General features: G+C 34.0%; 1 protein-coding gene across 1 annotated transcript; it reads left to right on the top strand.

Annotated features, from left to right (window-relative positions):
• The first annotated feature begins 1,620 nt into the window (after positions 1 to 1,620).
• Positions 1,621 to 11,688, top strand: LOC149848733 (small ribosomal subunit protein eS10z-like). The gene is made up of 5 exons (XM_090005077.1): positions 1,621 to 1,773; positions 1,847 to 1,895; positions 2,024 to 2,303; positions 2,510 to 2,639; positions 11,381 to 11,688. Exons 1-5 carry the CDS (start codon positions 1,621 to 1,623, stop codon positions 11,456 to 11,458), a joined length of 690 nt encoding a protein of 229 aa, XP_089861203.1. The 3' UTR covers positions 11,459 to 11,688.
• Positions 11,689 to 12,628: the final 940 nt, after the last annotated feature.

The following is a 12,628-nucleotide window of genomic DNA, read 5'->3' as shown; positions in this document are numbered from 1 at the left end:
CAGAGAAAAATTCATGATCAATAGCTCGATGTCATGCAACAAAATAAAATGTATGATAGATCATGTTCTTGATTGTAATGGAAATTGAGCTAATTTGCACTCTGTGACCACTTTTCTTTTTGTCATTCGATCTGTTTTTTTCTTTCTTTGATGACGTCTGGAGTCGATCACGTGCACACCACTGAACCTGACGCACCACCGAAGCTGGCTCTAATACCACTGTAGGATCGAAGTGAAGAAAAGAACAGAGGATTTGAGGTTGGATATCGTAAATGACCTGCTTCAATGGGGGTTTCTACTCACACATTGCGTACACAATGAGTAATCCCTTCTCAAATAAAAAGAGAAGGGTTGCTGAGAGATTTACTTCTTTCTAGGTAGCCGTTTACCCCAACAACTACTTTCTGTTTCACCTGGAGCTTATCCAGAATGAGAGGATCATTTTGGATAAGGCTACAGTCTCAAACGTTAGAAAAAAAGTAGGCCCTCCTCTCTCTTTAACGGTTGAAACAACTCCGTGAAACATGACCACGGTTACTTACAATCATCAAGAAAAAAAAATCGGTTGAAAGATCAAATGAGATATTTTCAGAAAATGAAAATATGAAAGGAAAAAATTGTCCAGTAAAAACTGATAATTTGGCACTTCTCTACCATAGAATCAACGGGGAGGAAGAAGAAGAAACGCAATCTCCAGATTAGCAAATCATTTTTGTTCTTGACCCTGTAGCCCCTACCTTATTAATATTTTGCAAATTGGTCCTCCTGTACTAAGGGATGCAGACTGATCGGATTCAGATCCGATCTGATTCCACTCTCTAATGTATTTTGTGATCTGAAATCCTAACCATTTGCACCGGCACTGTCAATTTGCTTGTCCTTAACGGTTTTGTTAGAGACTAATTTGCAAGGGTTAATGAAAAGGCAAGAATTGATTGACAAAATTGGATTGGAGCCAGCCAAGATACAGATTCATTGTAAAATATCTCGTTATCAGGATTTTCTTGTCAAAGGAAAATTTTGCAATAAATTTAAAAAAGATTGTTTTTCTCATTAAAATCTAAAAAATAAATAAATTTAAAAAACACGTAAAACATACTTAAAATATAGAAAAAACATAAAAAGTGATAAAAATATATGAATATCATGTTAATAATGAGGCAATTCCACAACAAAAAGTTTCAAAACAGTTTTTTAAAAAACAGCTGATATTTGTGATTATCATAGAGATCATATTTTGGGATGCAAACAGTTCTGATTCGGATGGCATATGATCCATACCAGATCCGACTAATCCGATGTGCCCTCAACAGTTTGGGATTCAGATTCAGCCACGGATGGTGAAAAGCTCCTACCAAATCTGTTCTTTTACATGTAATCGGATTTGAATATCCATCAAATCTGGATATTCATCGAATTTAGTAGCAAAAAATCAAAACCATGTCGGCATCCGATTATAATCGGATATGGTTTCGGCTTATCAAATCTGACTAAACCAAGTCGGATTCAATCGGATATCAGATAAAATCCGATCCACATTAGACACGTTACATTCGGATCTGAATTAGAACCAGGATTACGATCCATCCCTTTTACCTGATCCGTCAGGCACATCTACTTATGAGGCCTAGGGTTTTCCTTGAAACCCTTCATTTTTTTGTTGCATCAGAGGGCGGCCACAGAGATATCGTTCTCACGGTAGCGTTCGTTCCTCTGAGATCTCTCCAGGGAACAGAGTCTCTCCTTCCTCCCTCCCCTCCTTCCCAAAAAATGGTAAGCTCTCCTTCTCCTTTCTTCCTGTTCCTACTATGTGTTAACCTCTGTGCTTCTTTTTCTTTTGCTTCAGTTGATCCCCAAGAAGAACAGGAACGAGGTGTACAAGTACCTCTTCCAAGGTATCTCCCCAATCCTACTTCTTCTTTTTTCTTTCGTTTGCTTTTTGCCGAATTCCGGCTTCGGCTCGAGCGACTGCGTTTTTATTTCATCTGAAAATTTGGATCCCTGTTTCTGTTTCGGGGGTCAGAGGGCGTTCTCTACGCAAAGAAGGATTTCAACCTGCAGAAGCACCCAGATATCGACGTCCCCAACCTCCAGGTCATTAAGCTGATGCAGAGTTTCAAGTCCAAGGAGTATGTGAGGGAAACCTTCTCGTGGATGCATTACTACTGGTACCTCACCAACGACGGCATCGAGTACCTGAGGACCTACTTGAATCTGCCGTCCGAGATCGTGCCCGCCACATTGAAGAAGTCCGTAAAGCCCCTCGGGAGGCCCATGGGCGGCCCCGGTGGCGATAGGCCCAGGTAACGCAATGCGTGCCCGCCTTTTCGATTTGTTTGGTTCTTTGCAGTGTTTGTCGATCTGTGCTTGCGCTGCTCACTTTTTTGGGTTTGATTGAAATTGTGGGTGTTGGGTTAATTTTTTTTTCGGGTTTTGGTTGTGGCGCATGATGGGAGTGTCTTTTCTTATAGATTGTTCACGGGTTTTGCTTATTTTTGATCGAATGCAGAGGTCCCCCACGATTTGAGGGCGACAGGCCGAGGTTCGGTGATCGTGATGGGTACCGTGGCGGCCCTCGTGGGGGTGGTGAATTTGGTGACAAGGGTGGAGCCCCGCCTGAGTTCCAGCCTTCCTTCAGGGTAATTGCATCATGTTCTTTTAGCATATTTCCCTCAGTTCAGTTCTCAAATTTGAATTTCTTGTTGACTAAAGAAGGGAGCAAACAACTTGGTTGTGGTATCTGAAGCTAAAATTTCTGCTTCCACCGGCCAATTAATGGAGGGTCCAGAGTACTATCTTATTAGTGGTGGAATTAGTTATCTCAAACTTGTTTAATCAAAGATTAATATTTTTTGTGTCATTAAAGCTGTGAATAATAGAGGATGGGTACAACTCATTGATTCTTAAAATTATGATAAAATCAGTTACTGCATACCTAATAACCCCCAAATATCACTAATCCAAACAAAAAATCAAGCGACCCATAGGTTTTTATTGCATTTTTTAAATCCTTGTAATGGAAAATAGACTTTCACCACGCTAAGCTTCCATCAACTTAATGGGTGTTTGACAGATGAACAGATAGATAGTTTTTTTTTGTTATATATATTCCGAACATATCTTGATTCGTTTAGGAACTTTCTCTTGGTGCTTTCTTTAACTTATTGGTTCATAGGTGAAGAATGTTCCTCATTGAGTTTAACTTAACTGAAACCACTGCTTAAGCCGTTTATCTTCTTGATCATTTATGTGCGCATCTGTATTTTGCAGGAGTTTTACTGCAGTTCTTTCCAAAAGGTTATTCAGTTATTTTTTTAGCCTTTTTCACTATGTTTAATGTCTAAGAATTTCAGTTTATTCATTTTTTGCATTATTTCTCTTTTGGCCGTTTTAATAGTCCTGTGTTTTTGTTTTGGGTAAATTTTTCAGTTCTTTCCAATTGGTTATTCATGTGCTACTTGTTTGACCTTTGTCATTTCTATTTGATATGTATAATTGCTAAGATTATGAGCGAATTTTGGTCTTCTTTTTCCTTTCATTTTTTGTTTCCTTGTTATTGCTTTCATACTCATAATATATATATGAATTCAAATATAAGTATGCTGTATGCAAAGGTTTGTGCAAGTGATTGCTCCATCTTTTATCGATTATCTCTCAAATTGGGCCATATCTTACTTCATCATTGCACAAATTTACCTATTAAGTAAAATAATTGAAAGTAATCATTATAAAAGCTAAGTTAAAATTTAAAAACAAAATTTACAGCTAGTAGAATACAAAAAATTTAACTTAATCATTTATTTATTCCTTTGCATGATGTGTTTTTTCATAGATGTAACCCATTGTTGGCTTTTATCGTTACCAACCATTCGAAGCACATTAATTAAATAGACTATTGTTTTAAGAGCATGACTCACCCATTCAAAAATTTTGAGTTCAAAATCATGTCTTCTCTTTTACCATATGATATTTTTGAAAATTTGCATTTTGACCAATTATATCTAATAAACATGGACCTCAAGCCTTTTTTTTTGGAATTGTATATGCTTTTTAGGGTCAAAAACCTATTTGCAAGCCTTGTCACTGTTGTTCTATGTATGTATCTTTGTGTGTATGTTATCATTGTACTCAATATTTCAATATGTTTGTATATGAATATGATCAATTGCTTTGGCTTTTTAAAAATGTTTTCAAAATCTTACAATTATCTTATATCTTCTAACATTAGATCCACACAATGTACAACACAAGGAGTCCAAAACAAATGTTTTCTATTCTCATTTACCCGCTTTGGCATAATCGGAGGAATTGTCTAGAACAACTTGAATTTGTTCAACAATTTCATTCAATATTCTAAAAAGCAAATTCGCATCTTCAACTTCATTGGATGCATCAACTGATTTTCAAAACATTGGTCTTATGGTGCAATTAACCAAAAAAGTGTTCTCCCTTTGGTATCAGATCATCCATCTGACATTATTATTCTCAAATTCTTTTTGCAAAATTGGTTCTCACTGCTCGTGTGATGGAGACTTTGTCCCTGTTTTAAATTGACCTATAACTTCAATCATACTTTGAAATGAAGGCAACTTTGCTGTATGAAAAGGTATTCCTGCTTCATAAAACCACCTATCAAAGTTGCTGTATGAAAAAGCAACTTTGTTGTAAATTTGGCTTTTCATCCTTTTAACGTAGTTTGTTTTTTTCCTTGCCTTTCTTTTTTAGATCACCTTGAAAGTACAAATCTGGAGGTCCATTTGCTTATGGTGGTTTCATGCCAAATTTACTACTCGGAATGCTCTCTATTTATGATAATGCTGAAATATCACTAGAGGGGGGGGGTGAATAGTGATATATAAGCACAAATCGATAATTAAAAAATAGAACAATAGGCATCTCACAATAACACAGGATTTATACTGGTTCGGTCGAGTTACTGACCTACGTCCAATCCTCAAGTAAAACCACTTGAGCTATCCACTATTTAATCCTTGTTACAGGATAAATAATACAACACCCTCTTGTAGATGTCTTATTCTCAAACCCGAGAAGGCAACAACACCCTCTAACACAGTGGTGTACTTCTCAAACCTGAGAAGGCAACAACACCCTCTAACACAGAGGTCTACTTCTCAAACCTGAGAAGGCAGCAAAACAACAACAAAAAGTTACAACACTTTCCTATAGAACCTTCAGAATGATATGCAGAGTATGAATGCACATATGAAGATTCTCACAGAATGTTCTCTCTGTCAAAAGTAGGTAGAATAATCACTTAGGAGAACAAAATGTTCTTTTTCTCAGACACACACTCGATTTTTGTGAGAGAGCTTTCTTTGTCTTCTGCTCTTTCTCTCTTTTCTTTCTTTGTCTTTTTCTCTTTGTCAATGCTCTCAGTGATATCATAAAAATCTTTTTCTGTGTCTATGTGTTTTACATCTTTTTGTTTGTATATATAGATAATAAAAAAGTCGTGTTCCTTTTTGAAAGACTATTCCAGATGGGAGTACTCTTTTGATACGTATCACTTTGTCTTTCAAAACATCCTTTCTTTTAAGAAAAAGCTATGTACTTTTTAGAGTACAATATTTTGTGTACTATTTTACTTTTTCATAAGTTGTCATTCTTGCTTAAATGCTTATGGAAAATAATAAATGTTTGTGTGTTATTATATTCATTAACTCAAATCGTTATTTCTTAAATGAATATTTTATTTAATAATATATACGTGTATTGTAAAAAATAATGATTGTTTTCTCAAATCGTTGTTTCTAAATTAATTGACTTGAAGTACATTAAATGTTTTACGTATTTTGAAATGAGCATTTTATTATAGTTTGTCTTTTCTCAAATAAATGATTTGAAGTACATTAAATGCTTGAGTAAAAAATAAGACTTATAACACAAATCATCATTTCTTGAGTAAATATTTGAAAGTACATTAAATGCTCTGTGTAGTACTTTATTACAAATGGTCTTTTCTTGAGTAAATGCTTTAAAATCATGAGTTTTTATATCTTGTCAACTTTGTCTTTTTCATGAATACTTTTACAAATAGTCATTTCTTTGTATTTAATGTTTTCTTGAAAAATCACCGACTCATATGTGAAGGCTCTTATCTTTTGAGCTAGCACATATTATCACATATGTCTTTTTCATAAATGCTTTTAGAAAGTACAATGATTGTTCTAAAAGGTCTTTTTGAAATAATACAATATGCTCAAACAATTACTTTTACGAAAGCTTGTCTTTTTGTAAATGAATGGCTTATAAGATTAAAACTTATATTCTAACATGAAATATGCATGCTTACGAAGGTTTTGTTATATATGACTCTAAAGAAGAAAAAAAGCCATCTTGAAGTAGCCGATCATCTTAGATAGTCTTTAATGCATCTCTTTGGCTCATCAAGCTTTTTCTTCAATCCATGAGTATGATTGCATCAAGATGTTGTACTTGAACATAAAGTCTTCACTATCTTCAAGTGAAATATCCTTGCATATTAAATACACGTTAGATTCATAGAACATAATATTGAGTCATATTATTACATATTCAGTTTTATTCATGAAAGCATATCATATTTATCATATATTCATATCGCATATGTATCATCAAAACTTAGTTTCTCAACAACTGCAACATGTTCTTCACTAGAATTGGAAGTTGAGAACATGTATCCATATCTTTATTTATATATATTAACTGTATCTTTCTTATTTCTTTTATCCTTCTTCTTCTTCGATTCCTACGTGTACTTAGAAAGTACTTGTTTGATTTTTGCATGTGTTTTATTACAGGCCTTCACGTTGCTTCTAATATCAAGTTGATGATGCTTTATTCTATATGCCTCCTTTATAAGTTGATATATATTGATTGCACATCACAAAATTCAAATCTTTTTTATCTCTACATTTAGCCCAATTTCATGCTGGATCACTATATTTTTGCTTAAAGTTATGCAAATCTTACAATTCTCGAAATGTCAAACTTGAAGTGGATCCACTATCTCTTGCGGAAGAAGCCCTTTCTATTATTGTTCTAAAGAATCTAAACAAAAATGTAAATTCGTTAAATTAAAAGAAGTAAGCAACAATGCTCATATATATCTATACATATACATAAATACATACACTTATAAGTTATAATATGTTAATATATACAAAATTACAAATACATGAACTATATAATGTATACATAATTCAGAAACAATTAAATAGATTAGTTTCACTAATCTCTCTCTCTATATATATATATATGTGTGTGTGTGTGTGTGTGTGTGTGTGTGTGTGTGTGTGCAACTGCACATCAACATCTATGTATGTGGACTGTAGGTGCATCTGAAATGTGAATTCTGAAAATGAACAGTAAAACAGATTAGATATGAATTTCACATAGAAATATAACTCACAAAGACTCGGAAACAGTCAACCAGAAGTATAACTAACAAACATAACATCACAACCATTCAACCATAAAATTAGCTAAGAAATATAACTTAGAATCAGTAAAAAAGATTATGTCTAAACAGATTATTTATATTATAAATTCCATTAGATACAGTCAATCAGAAATATAACTCACAAACATAACATCGGAACCAGTCAACCACAAAATTAGCTAAGAAATATAACATGGAAATAGTCAAACAGATTATTTATATTATAAATTCCATTACATTAGATACAATATTATATAATATGCTGAAATACAAAATATATAATATAACTGAATATATAATATAACTGAAATCCAATATAATTAATAGGAGGAAGAAAAAAAGTAAACGAAGGAAAAACATGAAGAAGAAAAACTAAATAGGGAAGGAAAAGGAAAAAAAGGAAGAGCGATTTCAAGAGAGTGAGAACTGAGAATGAGAGAACAAGAGAGAGCTGAGTGAGAACGAGAGACGGTAAGAACCGAGAAAGAGAGAGGAGGGCATACCTCTTGGTCCTCTTTTTCTTCTTTTCAAAACCTGAGAGAGAAAGAGACTGGAGGATCTACCTCTTTGTCCTCTTCTTGCAAAAACTCGAGAGATTGTGAGAGACGTGAGAGGTAGAGAGTGTGAAAAGGGGGAAATTAGGCCCCCTTTTCCCCTTTTATACGATCGTTTGGTCAACCCCCCAAAAGTGACCTATCTATGCTTAAGCCTAGGCGGTCCCAGCATTGGCACCACCTAGGTGAGCTTGGCAGTACCTAGGCGCTAAAATAGGGCTCCACTGTCCAAACCTAGTTGCCCTGACAATGGGGCTGCTTCTAAGCTCTGTCTAGGCGTCGCCTTTGACAACCAAGCTTGGATTTTAACTTAATATTGTTAAGGTTTTAATTGTGTTTAAATTATAGATTTGCCTTTTATTTACATTGAGCAAGTTTATTCAAAATTGTTCATTTCTTTTTCTTATTTATCTATTGCTTATATTATGTCTATTGTTAAATTTTTTTGTATTATTTTTTGTATGTTGTTTATTCACATTGTTAGTTGTGTGGTTTGGTTATTCAATTGTTCATTTATTCTTAATTTTTTAAGTAGGTTATCTGTTCCATGATTTATTTATTCAATTGTTCATTTTTTTCTTTTTTGTCTATTTCTTATATTATGTCTATTGTTGACTTGTTAAATTTTTTTGTATACATGATTTTCTTTTGTGTATATTGCTCATTCACATTTTTAGTTGTATGGTTTGTTTATTCAATTGTTTATTTATTCTTCATTCTTTTGTGCAGATTATTTAATATAATTTCTTTACAATGTTGAGCGACATGTTATGTTTGGTCTATTGCTTATTGTTGATTGATTTTATGTTGTATACATATTTGTTATTAATTTTAGTAGTTCGTTTCATGGTTGTGAGTATCGTATCGTTACCCGCATCGATCCGGCCCAAAGTAACACCATATTGTATCATAAAATTTTAATAAAAAAATTTCAAAAAATCCAAAAAGATCAAGAAAAATCAGAAAAATATAGCAAAAATTTTAAAAAATTCATAACACATGAAACAATGATGAATTGCACACAATACAATTGTAAAATCACATTTATGTCTCTATGAGCTACAGAAGACATCATCAAACATCAACTAATATAGAATCATAGACAATATTGCATGCATATCTCACAAGAACAATGTCACAAGGCTCATGCTTTCATATTACATAAACATAAACAAAATAACCAAGTTTATGAAATATGATTAAAAAAAGAAAAAACTATAAAGGGTGTGTATCTTACAATACATCTTATATAAGTATGATATACCTGTATCGAGATACGGGTGTATCTCATATCATTTTCCCCTAAAGTAACGATATGTATCGTACCGTATTGTATGATACAACACTGGTCTGTTTACATATTTTGTGTTTTTTAATTTTTAAATTTTTTAATTTGGGGTACCGATTAGTTCGCCTAGTCCCGCTTAGGCCCCACCTAGGCTCCGCCTAGTGCCTTTGACAACTAAGGACATCACCTACTGCAAGAATGAAAAAACAACGGAGGATTTTCACCTAGTTTTAAAATTTAAATTCAGTTCTTCGTTAACTTTTTTCTTAATCCTTTAATCTTAACGAAAACATTTCAATGAAACTGATTTTAATTAAGTACATAATATTTATTAGAAATAAAAAACCTCATTGGAGGAGGTTGAGATGTTGGTCACATATGAAGGAACAACTAGCAAAAGCGAGAAGTTTTAGATTTGACATAGTTATGATAACAATTTTCATTCATTCTATGTCTCATGTCCTTTCAAAAGCAATCTGTACATGCTACAAAAGAGATGGATGCTTTCAAATTTGTTATTCTTTCTGACCATGGGTCATGAAATTGCACATTGTTTAGATTCTTGTAGCTGTGGAAAACTCTTTCCGATAATCCTTATCTTCTGTGTACTTGGATGGCTTTTTTCATGCCATTCAAGAGGGGAAAACAGAGAAACTTAGGGCACGTTCGCCTACACTGCTTCGAGAATCATTTTCTCATGTGACTGCAAACATGAGAAAATGGTTGAATCTGGAACCACGTGAGAATCAATCTCCCAAGATACTACGTCTGTAAGCAAACTTGCCCTAAATCTCTCTGTTTTCCCCTCTTGGATGGCATGAAAAAAGCCATCAAAGTACTATGAAGACAAGGATGATCAGAAAAAAGTTTTCCACAGCTATGAAAGTCTAAACGGTGTGCGTTTTTATGACCCATGGTTAGAAAAAATAACAAATTCAAAAGCATCCATCTCTTTTATTGCATGTTCAGATTCGCTTTTGAAAGGACACGAGACAAAATGAATGGAAACTGTTGAGAGACTCCTCATTTTATAACTATCTCAAATCTAAAACTTCCAGGCATGCTAGCTGTTCCTTCACAAGTCACCAACACCTTAACCTCCTCTAATGACATTTTTTATTTCTAATAAACATTATTTACTTAATTAAAATCAGTTCCATTGAAATGTTTTCGGTAAAATTAAAAGATTAAGAAAAAAGTAAATGAAGAACTGAATTTAAAATTTAAAACTAAGCAAAAATCCTCTGTTGTTTTTTCATTCTTCCTATAGGCGATGATGTCCTTAGTTGTCAAAGGCGCTAGGCGGGGTCCTAAGAGGGACTAGTCGGTACCCCCAAATAAAAAATCATAAAAACACATAAAATATGTAAACAAACTGCTAAAATTAATAACAAACATGTATACAACATAAAATCAATCAACAGCTTCTAGATGTGCCCTTAATGTAAGTTTAGACTTAGACAATCATCTTTATTAACCATGTGCTTCAATGAAATTCTTTATACTCCCCCAAATACTTCCCATTTTTACGTTATTACATCCAGAATTTGTCAGTACTTGAAACCTCAAAACTTCATAAAAGAATAAAGGCATGGTCGACAATGTTTGCATTAGAAATGATGTATTTAAAAAAGGCATAAATGAATTACGAGAAAACTACAAATAAAGTTGGTTTTAATTTTATCAAACGGGTAAAAAACTCCCCACTTGATGAAGATTTGCAGGTTTAGTAACTTTGGGAAATAAAAGTTGCAACATGATTTGATTCTCCATTCAGCAAATTGGATCCATATCAGACAGTATTTTTTTTTATAAAATGTCTTCTGTGTTCTACAAGACTGGATTTTTTCATGAGTTTTGAGAATTTTATTAAAGAAACATGTTTAAATGGAGTTTCGTGTTCTGTGTCTATACTTTCATCGGGTGATTAGTGTAAAAGTAGAAATCTCTGTAATCTCTGACCGAATTACATGAAGATGTATGGCTCTATTGGAAAGATTGCTTTACAATCATTTATTTATTTGCTATATTGCTGGTGTTACAGAAAACCATGGAAGACATTGAACCACTGATTTATTGCGTTTTGATTTGCTCCAGGGTGCCGGCGGACGACCTGGGTTTGGAAGAGGTGGTGGTGGTTATGGTGGAGGTCCCGCATCCAGTTCTCTTTCTTAGGCAAATTAATTTGATGCTTTCTCTTCCATCTTGCATTTGCATCCAAATACTGTTGGAAATTTTGTAGGGATTTTATTTGCTTTTAGAAAGATTTTATCAATCTTATCTTATGCTTGCAGCATGAAAACTTTGTACTGCGGTGTTTTGCTTCTGGTTCTGGTCTGATTGGATATAATCTTAAATTTGTTTTGCTTTTGTAACATTCAATGAATGACAGTTTTAGACCCTAATTATGGTTTATCTGTCGCGTTCATGCCAACTTCTTTGCATTTGTAACATTCAGGCTGCGTTTCAGAACCTTGGATCTCATATCTGAAGGGGTGCAGGTCGGACTCCATGATCCAAGGTTCTAGATCGACTTATTTGAAATCCTCATTTTTTTTAGGATTTCAGATGCAGGAGTATAAAGAACTGAAGTTCTCAGGCCTGAGCACTAGAAATCTTGATTCTCAAAGCGGAGGTTGAAGATCCTTCGGTTTTAGGACAGAAGGTCTCAAACATGGTCCCAATCAATGGCAGTCTGGTTGGGCATTAATTAGGCTGGTCAAGTTGTGTTTCTCTGTGAGCTTCATAGGAAAATGCTCCTTTGAAGCAGCAGAGAATGAAGCTCATGGGGGTGCTTTTCGTGCTTGAGAGCATCCTCCAAATGTTTGAGACTGTTACTCTCTTGTCACATATTGAATGAGGTTCATTTAGCAAGAAGCTGGGATGACAATGAGTAGCGGCACTGATTGATTTCGTGATAGCAGGATTAATGCATTGAGTTCTTTTGGATATGATTCAGTAAAAATATTCCAAGATTATTTATCGGTTTTGGATCAGAGAGAGAGAGAGAGAGAGAGAGAGAGAGAGAGAGAGAGAGAGAGAGTTATGTAAAGATAATCAGATGAGATCCAATGTTCCTGATCATGATTTGTAAGTAAAACCTTTATTAACAAACAAGGCTAGGTTACCATTCTTTTGTGCACCAAGTTATAATTCAGACTTGAGATTCACAAACCAAGAACGAGGCACAAGCTAAACAAAGAATTTAACTCAAGTTTCAAGGTTTAGAATCACGTGCCTGTACTTGTCAAGAAGTTTACCATTTTTATGAGACTGAATTGGAAAATTTAAAAAAGTTCTATACGCCCTTATTAGTTCCTAAGAATTCTTTCAAATTTTTGGGAA

Source organism: Nuphar pumila, chromosome 1 (genome assembly GCF_984573655.1).
Source record: "Nuphar pumila chromosome 1, dmNupPumi1.hap1.1, whole genome shotgun sequence".
Classification (NCBI taxonomy): Eukaryota; Viridiplantae; Streptophyta; class Magnoliopsida; order Nymphaeales; family Nymphaeaceae; genus Nuphar; species Nuphar pumila.
Note: the sequence above shows the minus strand (reverse complement) of the source record. Positions and strands in the feature narration are given on the sequence as shown.